This window comes from Vigna unguiculata, chromosome 4 (genome assembly GCF_004118075.2).
Source record: "Vigna unguiculata cultivar IT97K-499-35 chromosome 4, ASM411807v1, whole genome shotgun sequence".
NCBI lineage: Eukaryota > Viridiplantae > Streptophyta > Magnoliopsida > Fabales > Fabaceae > Vigna > Vigna unguiculata.
The window spans coordinates 1,642,817-1,655,616 of NC_040282.1; the positions used below are offsets into that span (position 1 = coordinate 1,642,817).

At 35.2% G+C, this 12,800-nt stretch overlaps 1 protein-coding gene across 1 annotated transcript; it reads left to right on the forward strand.

Annotated features, from left to right (window-relative positions):
• Window positions 1-9,159: 9,159 nt before the first annotated feature.
• Window positions 9,160-12,012, forward strand: LOC114181050 (zinc finger protein CONSTANS-LIKE 16). Its single transcript, XM_028067371.1, has 3 exons — window positions 9,160-9,248; window positions 9,405-10,423; window positions 11,383-12,012. Exons 2-3 carry the CDS (start codon window positions 9,437-9,439, stop codon window positions 11,608-11,610), a joined length of 1,215 nt encoding a protein of 404 aa, XP_027923172.1. The 5' UTR covers window positions 9,160-9,248; window positions 9,405-9,436; the 3' UTR covers window positions 11,611-12,012.
• The last annotated feature ends 788 nt before the right edge of the window (window positions 12,013-12,800 follow it).

Below are 12,800 nucleotides of genomic sequence, written 5' to 3' on the forward strand. Positions count from 1 at the left end.
TCGTATAACATCTCTATATTTGTAGTTAGATAATATACAAACAATTAAAATCACTTTAACTCAAAGGATGAAATATGGCCAAATTATTCAAAACTTTCCAAAACCTAAGTTCAATTTCAAATTATAAAATCACATATAAAACGTAGATTCAATGTTATATCTAATGTTTAACAATTTAAATATGTCAAACCGAAAAATATGAGTGCTAAGTCAATAACAATATAAATATGACTTATTTATCAATTCAAATATTCCTAAACAAACAGTGAACAATAATATTATCTATGTCAAATTAAACTTTAAAATAACTTATTTACATTATTTTTCAACAATTTGTTTCAAAAATTTTGAGAAGTCCATAATAAGTTCATCACGTGTCTTCCTAGCTTACACGGTCACGGTTATTCGGTTTTGTTTTGTACTCTAGCTATATATTCCTTAGCTTCCTTTTTCTGAATGTAATAAATGCTTCTGAACATATACTCTTTCATATATACACGTTTCTTTTCTCTTTCCTCTGTATGGATTATGAAATCCTATGATGGTATCAGAGCGCCATTCACAGAGCTCTGATGCGCCTTGTGGTGATCTTTCTTTTTAGCCTATCTTTCTTGATCTTGCTTTCTTTGTTATTTTTTTTTTCATGGCTTCCACTACATCAAGTCAATCCCTTTCATCAAGTCAACCTCTTGCATCAAGTCAATCTCTTCCATCAAGTCAATCTCTTGAAAACAACACGAACAACTACCTCTATCTCCATCCAAATGAAAATCCGGCTATTTCTCTCGTCTCTCCTGTTCTTGATGCCATGAATTACCATTCTTGGAGCCGCTCCGTTATCACTGCGCTTTCTGCAAAGAACAAAGTCGAATTTGTTCTTGGTTTTGCACCTCAACCTGTCACAACACATGCTTCTTATCCAGCGTGGTTCCGTTGCAATAGCATGGTGGTATCATGGCTCGTCCATTCCGTTTCACCCTCCATTCGTGAGAGCATTATATGGATGGACCAGGCTTTCGATATCTGGAATGATCTTAAAAATCGCTTTGCACAAGGAGATCTTGCTCGAATATCAAATTTGCAGATGGACGCAGCAAATTTGTCTCAAGGGGATCTTTCTGTTACTGACTTTTTCACCAAACTCCGCGTTCTTTGGGACGAAATTGATAGTTTTCGGCCAGACCCGACCTGCACTTGCAACCCACGATGCTCTTGCACTGTTTCGTCCCTTCTTTCCCAAAGAAAACGCGAAGATCGCGCCATGCAACTCCTACGAGGTTTGAACGACAATTTTTCAAATATAAAGTCTCATGTTCTTTTGCTTGATCCCATTCCTCCCATATCCAAGATTTTCTCCCTGGTCGTCCAACAAGAACGTCAGTTTATGGCTGGTCACGTAGCTGCTCAAATTCGTGGTAATTCTGTTCCCACTCCTTCGCCTTCCTCTGACAATTCTCATACTCCTATCGCATGCACACATTGCCACCGTCCCGGTCACACCGAAAATACCTGCTTCCGTAAACATGGCTTTCCCAATCAAGATCCTCGGTCTGTCAAACCACACAATAACAACAGTCGCAAAGTTTGCACTCATTGCAATCGTAATGGTCATACTATTGACGTATGTTACAAGAAACATGGTTATCCTCCTGGCCATCGTCTTTACAGCACCAAACCTAGCCAGATCAATAATGCTGCCACACAAAGTGATACTAATTTGGATTCCCATCCCTCTCCTACAGAGACCATTACTCTCACACCTCAACAATATCAAATCCTTGCAGATTTATTCAAACAATCTAATGTGAAATCTCCCAACGTGCAGATCAATCAAGTTGGATCTATCTCCACCAACCCTTCTCCTCCAGGTAATATCGTTTCTGCTATTCAAGTGCATCCGCATCATCTTTGGCTTCTAGATTCAGGTGCAACAGACCATATTTGCACTTCTTTACATATTTTTTCCTCCTATCACAAGATTACTCCTATTCCTATTCATTTACCTAATGGTCAAACCATCCATGCCCATTATACTGGAACTGTTACTTTCAATCACCAATTTTATCTTAACAACGTTTTATATGTTCCTGAATTTTCTTTTAACCTCATATCTGTCTCTCAACTTATCAAAAATCTTCGATGTACACTAACTTTTTCTACATCTGGATGCATTATACAGGGCAATCACACTCACGAGAAGATTGGTTTGATTAAGCAACACACTGGATTATACATTTTTGATGCATCTGCTTGTTTCTCTATTAATTCTCGTAGTCATGTTACTTGTAATATTCAAACTCATAATTTGTGGCATGCTCGCCTTGGTCATCTTTCTGTTGATAGGTTACATATCTTACAGTCCAAACATGCATATATTAATGATGATATTGTGACTGCTTGCGACGCTTGCCATCGTGCAAAACAAAAAAAGCTTCCTTATGCTCTTAGTACTTCACATGCTCAATGTTCTTTTGATCTGTTGCATATTGATATTTGGGGCCCCAGTACTCCCTCTATGAATGGTTTTAAGTATTTTTTGACTATCGTTGACGATTTCTCCCGTTATACATGGCTTATACCTATGATCGATAAAGCCTCTGTTAAGACTTACATTACTCACTTTCTTATAAATATTGAAAATCAATTTGATAAAAGAGTTAAAAATATCAGAACCGATAATGGAGTGGAATTTATCATGCATGATCTTTTTTCAAGCAAAGGCATTAATCATCAAACTACATGTGTTGAAACACCCGAACAGAACGGAGTTGTTGAACGTAAACACCAACATATATTGAATATAACTCGTGCTTTGCTTTTTCATTCACATCTTCCTACTCTTTTTTGGTGTTATGCAGCTCAACACGCTGTCTTTCTCATAAACCGCATGCCCACGCCAGTATTACAAAACGACACCCCCTATGAACGACTTCATGGTAATTCTTGTGACTTGTCTATGCTACGTATTTTTGGATGCCTATGTTATGCCAACACCATCGTCGCACAACGAAAGAAGTTTGATGACCGTGCTGTTCCTGGTATTTTCCTTGGCTTTAAGCCTCATACAAAAGGTTACCTCTTTCTAAATCTCAAAAACCATCGCATTGATATATCTCGTAATGTGATTTTCCATGAGCATATTTTCCCATACCACAACATTCAGAAAACTGATAACTCCTTATCCCTCCCTATTCCATCTCATTATAATCATAATTATGATGTCACTTTCACACCTTTACACACTTCTCCAACTTCCATCTTACCCAATACTAATAATCCTACCACTAACACTAATGGCATACTTGTCACTGATGCCCACCCCACTATTCCCACTAATCCTAATCGTCCTGATGATCCTATTAATAGAGTTTCTGATACCTTAAGACGTTCTTCTCGTCCACGCAAACCACCTACTTATTTAATTGATTTTCAGACTAATAATATTGCTCGTTATCCCATCACCAACTATTTAAATTATGACCGTCTTTCTGATCGTTTCAAGCATACTATTTTTTCTATTTCTTCTAATGTTGAACCACAGTCATATTCAGAAGCCTCCAAACACTCTCAGTGGGTTGCTGCCATGCGTGATGAACTTGACGCTCTTGCCACTAACAACACTTGGGTTTTAACAACTCTCCCCCCAAACAAAACTGCCATTGGTTATCGTTGGGTCTTCAAAATAAAATATAAATCTGATGGTTCTGTGGATCGATATAAGGCACGACTTGTCGCCAAAGGATATAATCAACTTCAAGGTCTAGACTTCCTTGACACCTTTGCTCCAGTTGCAAAGCTTACAACCGTTCGTCTTCTTCTTGCCATCGCTGCCTCTCAACATTGGTTACTTAAACAGTTAGATGTCAACAATGCATTCTTGCATGGTGACCTTCAGGAAGAAGTCTACATGAAGATTCCGCCTGGCCTTAACACAACTTCCACCAATCAAGTTTGTAAATTGCAACGCTCATTATATGGTCTCAAGCAAGCGGGTCGTCAATGGTATGCAAAGTTACATCAGTTTCTACTTTCCCATAACTACAAATGTTGTCCTTCTGACCATTCTCTTTTCCTACAACACAATGATAACAAAATCACGGCGCTCCTCGTCTACGTCGACGACATTATTCTCACTGGAAATAATAACGAGGAAATTCAACGCATAACTAACCTTCTTCATTCTACTTTTCGAATAAAGAACCTTGGTGACTTAACCTATTTCCTTGGTCTCGAGGTTGCACGCAATTCAAAAGGCATTCATCTCAGTCAACGAAAGTATGTCCTTGACTTACTTGCTGAAACTGGCTTCCTCGATAGTTCACCTGTGCCCACACCAATGGTTCCCATACACTCTTCTTCCGCTACTGCTCAATTGCTCAATGATGCTGCTACGACCTCTTATCGTCGTCTTATTGGGAAACTCATCTATCTCACCACCACTCGTCCGGATATCACCTTCGCCGTCAACCATCTCAGTCAGTTTCTTTCTGCACCCAACTCTGCCCACCAACAAGCTGCTACTCGTGTTCTCAGATACCTTAAAGGTACTCCTGGTTCTGGCATTCTTCTCCATCGCAATTCAACTCTTCAGCTTAAAGCTTTTTGTGATTCTGATTGGGCCACATGCCCTGATACACGCCGCTCTATTACGGGGTTTTCCATTTATCTCGGACAGTCACTCATATCATGGCGATCTAAGAAACAACAGACTGTTTCTCGTAGCTCTTCCGAAGCAGAATATCGATCTCTCGCTAGCACAGTTTGTGAACTCCAGTGGTTAACCTTCTTGCTTCATGAATTTCAGATTCCCTTCATCTCTCCTGCTATTGTCTACTGTGATAACCAGTCTGCAATACAGATAGCCTCTAACCCCGTTTTTCATGAACGCACTAAACATATCGAGATAGATTGTCATCTTGTTCGTGAAAAAGTCGCTGCTGGTTTGATCAAATTGCTTCCCATTTCCTCTTCCTTGCAGATTGCTGATATCTTAACTAAACCTCTACCTCCTCCCTCTTTCCAAACCCTTTGTTCCAAGCTGGGATTACGAAATATTTACTCCCAGCTTGACGGGGGCTAATAAGTTCATCACGTGTCTTCCTAGCTTACACGGTCACGGTTATTCGGTTTTGTTTTGTACTCTAGCTATATATTCCTTAGCTTCCTTTTTCTGAATGTAATAAATGCTTCTGAACATATACTCTTTCATATATACACGTTTCTTTTCTCTTTCCTCTGTATGGATTATGAAATCCTATGAGTCCAAACTATATTCCATGAAGTTCATTTCACCAACATAGCATATAAGCATAAATTAAACTAATTGATATACATATATCATACTTAGAGACATTATTAGATTCTCCCACAAAAAATTCAAGATTTCAATGTGAATAAAGTAGAGTTTTAGATAACTATAATCCAGAACACAAATATAATATGATAAAATTGGTACCAATAATAAACCATTCAGAAAATATGAAGAAAAGTGATGAGTTATATATATTTTTCATATATGATATAGTTATGATTATAGTGATCGAGAGATTGTGGTTTGGTTCTATATATATGACATTTGTATTACACATATACAAGACATTTGACACCACTCTTACACCAAAACCTTAAGTCATTAATATTATGTGTTTTTATTCTTATATAGTGTTTAACTTTGTCTATTCCATCAAATATTGAACTTTTTAACTCACACTTAAATTATTTTTAACAAAAAACACTGATTTGGTCATCAATGAAGCCTCCACCACGTCCAAAATTATTGTCGGAGAAGACAAAAACAACGTAAATTTTCAAAAAAGAAAAAATGAGAAAAAAAAGTTGTACACAATATTTAAAAAAACTTATTTATGTTAAATCGTTTGTGATCAAACATAAAAGACTCATACGTCATACCCTAAAATCTTCAACATATATGAAATTTTTTATATCTAACTACAGAATGCAATATAAAGTAACACTGAACTTTTTTTAACTTTTGATCATTAACCAATTGTATTAGTGTATGATTTACAAAATTAAAAATAAGTAATTAATTTAAACAATATATATCTACTATGACACTTCTAAGCATTAAACTTGTTTTACTAGAAGCATTCTTAAATCCTAAGCATACTAACCAACCGATTTCCTTTATTAGAAATCACTTTTTTTCTGAACTCCATACCAAGAAAGTTACAATCATATCATCACATGTGAATGCATTATTATTCACTTCACGTGTCACCTAATCCATATCCTTTTCATCCTTGTCTTCATGCATGAACTAGTTGGCCTTAAAAAAAATATAGAAACTTGGATTTTGTTCATATACATGTACTCCTTAATCTTAAATTCAAGTAATTAACTTAGAAATTTCAGAAGATGTTGTTATACTTTGTGCTCATGTGATATTGACAAACAAAACATCATGAAAAATACTATAGTAAGGTGAAATTTCAGAAGATATTATTAGATACTATATTACATATATATATCTTAAGAAAAACTTTACGGATTATGTATTAGTCTTATCCACTTGGAATAGTAACGTCTCATAAAAAAAATATCCGTTAACAAATCCCTGTTTGTTATCTAAAAAAATAAAGCAACATTTTGTCACCTTGTTAATAATATAAAATATATGAATTGAGAACATGGTAGTTTTCCATTATTTTATCATTTTTATTCGGATTAAATATGTTTTTGTCCTTTAACTTCAGTTAATTTTAAAATTAATTCATTTTGAAACTTTAGATCAATTTAGTTCTTCATCTATCGAAATACGTGGATTTAGTTCTTTTAATCAAATTTTGTTAAGTTTATTTGATGTTTTTTACTCATTTCAAGATTGTATTTGAAATTTAGTTCTTCATCTTTCGAAATACGTGAATTTAATCATTTTAATCAAATTTTGTTAAGTTTATTGGATATTTTTTATGCATTTCAAGATTGTATTTGAGTTTTGTATACACTGTTTGACACATTTTTGCTTTAATGTTAAGTCAAATACTATTAAGAAACGCGTTTAAATGTCAAATAAACTTAACAAAATTTGATTAAAAAGACTTAATCTACGTATTTCCAAAGATGAAAGACTAGATTAGTCCAAAGTTTCGAAATGGACTAATTCCAAAATTCACTTAAAGTTAAGGGACTAAAAACATATTTAACCATAATTATTCCTTATTCCTTATTTATCTTAAATTACTTATTTCGAATTAAAATTCTTATTTTTAGTTGCAATTGATAGTATAAGCACTTTTTTAATTACGTATTATCTAACCATAAATTGATTTGTAACATAAGATTATTAAGTATAGATATCTAAGATGATATTTATAAATTTACTAACAATGGACAAGTTTTTGCTCAAATTTAATTTTATTACAATAAATAAATAAGCAAGCAAACATTTTCAACAATTGGATCACCGTGATAGCTATGAAATATCTGAGGCTTTATCAGCTAAAGATCAAGGCATGCATATTCTGAGATATTCTGTTATACAAAGAAAAATATCTGATAAATGTTACGTTCATATCTCATTACACACAAACATGCTTCACCTATGGTTCCATCAAACAAGAAGATTTTATAACATCATCGTCAAATTGATATTAACATTGTACTAAGATTCTCTCTACACTGCCCCGAGTTACTGCGTAGAAGATAGATAGCAAGAATTTGTTCCCTCTGTGGCTGTCCATGTCCGTTTTTTTGCTCTATTTGTTTGCAAATTTACGCCAAAGGATAAGATCGTAGTAGCACCCATGATGGGGAATTTATTGAAAGGAAAGTTGTAGAAGGGTGCCAAAAAACAGACTCGTCACTGTTCATAACATTGCAGAACCAAAACAGTCTCAAAAAGCAACATTTTTGGCTGCATCTATGTGTGTGTCAATATATATGCTGCAATTTGTGGTTTTCATTATTAGTACAAAATATATGGGCCCAGATAAAATGCAGGAAATTTTATGGTAAACTATTCTTTGGACACATTCCTAGAATGTCAACATTTGTGGCAAATTTGTTACAATATCACTGTCTAATTAATTGCATCTCTAAGTTTTCACATCATTATTGCCTCCCTTGCATGGAAATTTAAGCAAACAAGCTAAAAAGATGAAGATGTATGAACACAACCATTTCACTGTCTTGGTTGGGTTATATGCACCAATCAATAAATCATCCGGTTTTTTACGAAGATGAACCAGTTAAAAGAATATTGCTGATCATCAGATAAATTTTTAGAAGTTACGATGACTTCAACTCCAAATTTATTAAGAATCTTGGCAACTTCAGTACAAAATATTGACACTAATTTATCATAATAACTCTTGATGATTTTAATTTTCATAACATTGAAGTCGTCATTATTTGTGACGAATTCACTTTTTCATCTGACTTCAGCCTGACGATTTCTATACAAACTAAAATCTTCATGATTTCTGACAACTTATTCCACGACCAATAATATTTTTTTACTTGCTCATCTTTGTAATATATGAGCAAATTTGGCCCAGTGAAAAAACCAAATATCCCTATTCACACATAGGTCAATATTTACAAAACCTCACAAATCAGAAAATAATGTGATTGGCCACTAATGACACTAATGATTCTGTTGGTGGACTTTATTGCATAGAAATTTGAGCCAAGAGTGGAAGATAAAAAAGAGGAAACAAGGTGAAATCCCCACTTACCAAATTTAACCAAGTTTGGACACACTCAGGTGGAAGAAAACACAAGGCATATAGATTTATATGTGGTTCAAAATTCTCTGAAGCTTAACTCCACCAGATTAGTCAAGCTGAACCATATGTTATTCAAACGTAGGGCTGCATCTACTGGTGGAAAATGCACCATTGCAAAGGTGAATAGTTGAGAAGTTGAAGACAAACCATAGAGGAAGTGAAAGCAACGTGAAGTTAGGACCGCAAAAGGGAATTATTGAATTACAGTTGCAACACAACAAAAAAGGCACACACCAGCAACACTGACACTAGTAGACACTCACAAATAACCTGCATTGGATCCACCAGAAATCCCATAAAAGGAAACCTAACCAATAAGAATTCAGAGAATAAGATGAACATCAAATCTCCAACCAATGAGCATTGTGATGAGACCAAGTCGTGGGTCCTAACACCTTCACTCAATGTCCTGTAGCAAACTTATATTCAAAACTAATTACACAGGCTTAGGATCAGAATCTCTATAATACTTTCTGCTTAAACTGAAGAAGGAACCAAGTAAGAACAAATGTGCTTCTTTCTCAACACATTCTCAAATCCACTCATAACCAATAATTGAATTTGAATAGTTTGGGGGCTCTCTAGATCTTTACACTAACACTCCCTCAACATTGTTATGATCCTTTGTTGTTAACCAGTTAGTTCTCTTTGCAGCCAAAAACCAGCTCCTAACTGTGACCAACGAAATGAAAGAAGCAAGTGCATTAGGAGCTAGAACTGCACGAGCATGTGAGAGCTGTTTAAAAGTAAGAGCACGGTGGTATTGTGCTGCTGATGATGCTTTCCTTTGCCATGGCTGTGACAACATGGTTCACTCCGCAAACCAATTAGCACGCAGGCACGAAAGGGTTAAGCTTCAAACCGCATCCTCTAAGGTCAACTACTCATTGACCCTTAATCATAACAATAAGGTAGCATGGCACAGTGGATTCACACGCAAGGCAAGAACACCACGCCACAACAGCAAGCACAAGAAAATACACGAAGAAGGAGAAGAAGAAGAAGTGTTTTTCAAGAACACCATTAGTCTTCCCCTTGTGCCAGAGCTTGGAAGTGAAGAAGCACTGCATAATGATGAGAGTGAGGAGCAGCTGTTGTGTCGCGTGCCCGTGTTTGATGCTGAGCTTTGTAGTGTATACAGTGAAGTGAAGGAAGAGGTTTTGGCTGTTGAAGAAGTGTTTGACTTGGAAAATTTTTCTTCCGAGCTTCTACCATCAGATATGGATCTTGCTGAGTTTGCTGCTGATGTGGAAAGCTTTCTTGGAAACGGAGCTGATGAGGATTCATCTGAGCACGTGAAAGGATCAGAATTGCTGCTTGATTGCAAAGAAGAAGATGAAGAAATGGATGCATGTGTTGGTGGAGTTGGAGCCAAAGAAGCAATGGTGAAGGTCAAAGATGAAGAAGAACTTGATGCTGACACACCTTGCCATTTGGATTCGATGATTCTTGACATGAACAGCGAGGCCTTTAATTGGAATGATATTGTTGAATCAGAATCACTTGCTCAGGAACAAGAAGAGGAAATGAGTACAAAGAGAACCAACAAGAAGGACATGTTTTTGAGGCTAAACTATGAAGATGTTATAACTGCTTGGGCCAGTCAAGGTTCTCCATGGACAACAGGAACCCCACCAAACTTCAACTCTGATGATTGCTGGCCAGATTTCTTGGTAACTTCTTCTCTCAACCTTCTTCTTTGCTTATGTGACAATGTTATAACTCAGTGTCTTTTTTGTTCAATATTGGTAATAACTTTTCAGCTTTTGAGAGGACTTAACAAAAGTTCTATAATGTCATAGTTGTTCTCATATCTGACTGCATGATGAGGAGAATTGTGTTATGCCTCCGATAATCAATACAAAATTCGTCGATATACCTATATTAGAGGGATTTGCCTTATGTTTCGGTAACCAATGAAAAATTTGTCGATATACCTGTAACATGCAAAATTTGTAGGTAACCAATGATAGCTCGAGAGACTTCAATTGGTAACTTCTTCTCTCAACCATCTTTGTTTATGCAGTGATGTCAATTGTGTTTAGTTTAACTTGTTCTATAGTACTTCTTCTCTCAACCTGCTTTTCCTATGCGACAATGTCAATTGTGTGTTTGGTTTAACTTGTTCTATGACAATAACTTTTTCAGTTTTCTGAGAGAACTTTAAAACAGTTCTACGTATAAATATCAAGTTCATCTGATCTCATATATTTGGCTATAGAAAGAAGACTGTGTTATATCTTCTTCAATAATTAGTCAATGAAAAATTCGTCGATATACCTTACCTTACATGTAAATTTCTTTGTAGAGTTCTTGGTAAGCTGTTCTCCGAACCCTCTTTGCTTATGTAACAATATCAGTTGTCTGTTTCGTTTACTTCATTTTATGAGAATGTATAACTTTTCAGTCTTCTGAGAGAACTTTTGAAAAGTTCTTCTACCTATAACATAAACTGTCGATCACACATCAGGTTAAAGAAGAAGAACTGTGTTACATCTTCAGCAATCAATACAGAATTCGTCGATATACCTAACATTGGAATGAACTCTAACATTCTTCTGAAGCTCAAACTTGATAACAATAACAGTGACTATTTCTATATATAGTTGATATTCAAGTTTTTTTTGTTAAGGGTTCGAATGGAGGGGATGTTCAGTGCTGTTATGGTGAAATGATAAGTTTAAGAGGGCATGCAGATGGTGGAAGAGAAGCAAGAGTTTCAAGATACCGAGAGAAGAGAAGAACTCGTTTATTTGCAAAGAAGATAAGGTATGAAGTGAGGAAGTTGAACGCAGAGAAAAGACCTAGAATGAAAGGACGATTTGTGAAGAGAACGTCCTTTGTTGGAGCCACTGCTTAGTTATCATCATCATCATCAACAATCACCAATCACTGACCCCAACAAAGTAATCAAATTAATGGTTAACTTTTCCAAAGTTTGATTTTGTGGAAAGGTTAATTAGATTAATTGATTGTTATTATTAGTTACTTGGTTTTTGCCATGCACGTGCAATGCCATCACTAGGTCAGGTTTCTCTTGCTTGGGATATTTATTGATTTCTCTAGCAGGTCCTAGCTAGCTAGCTAGTACTAATGGTAGCTCCTCTCAGTATTTTCATGGCTTTGGTATTCACTTTCAGAAGCCCTTTTTCAATATAAGAAAATGTAATCTATGTTCATGTTATTTTGTACATGTTTGTTTTTCTTATTAACTTTTTGAGGTTACTGATTAACAGTGTTTAACATATATCAGGTACTTAAATCTACAGTATTCTGAATAATGTGCTATGCATAGGAAGAAGAAGGAAAGCACCAGGTGAAATGGACTAAGATTAAAGTATATACTCATCACATGTCTGAACAAATTCACTCTCAATCTTCTAAGAACTGATGAACGGGAAATCTGAAGTTTTTATTCAATGGTGGACACACATAGAGTTATAGAGACTAATTAACAAACACATCAAAGAAAATAACATTAGTAATTCAAACTATAATGAGGGTTGAATAGGTTTAGAGATTTTGGTGAATAACTTAAACTTAGTGAAATAGGTAGTTATCAAGCAGCTTGATGTTATCTTCTTCACATGCGAGTTTGGTTTTCTCTTTGTTTCTATGTGAATATGATGACGAGGATGATGCAGAAGATAAACATAAAAAATGTCAATGTAAAAGTTGGGCAGAAGCTAAAAATGGCAAGTGGGGCATTACAGAATTTCATGTCACATTAACCTTTGTGGAGACAATTAATTTAACTGCTTGACCCCACCTTCCTATACTTTATGATTATAAATCTAGTAGGCAAAATTTCTTCCATAAAATATAGATATATTTTTTTCTCAGTTTTTTTAAATAAATAAAAAAAAATCAAAGAAAAACATAAATAAATAAAAGAAATATATTTCAAAGTGTGTACAAAGAAACCAACGTATAATCATCAGGATTCAGGATTGTTAAGGAATATCCGAACTAGTTGACATCGAATTGAATTGTATTAAAAAAACCGAATTGTTTTGAAACAGTTCACTAAATTCTAAATTACTTTATTAA

What these genes read in the sequence shown, in the direction of transcription:
- LOC114181050 (XM_028067371.1), top strand. Translation starts at nt 9,437, where the DNA reads ATGAAAGAAGCAAGTGCATTAGGAGCTAGAACTGCACGAGCATGTGAG. An exon ending in ATTGCTGGCCAGATTTCTTG is followed by an intron (nt 10,424 to 11,382) that starts GTAACTTCTTCT and finishes TTTTTTGTTAAG; the next exon opens with GGTTCGAATGGAGGGGATGT.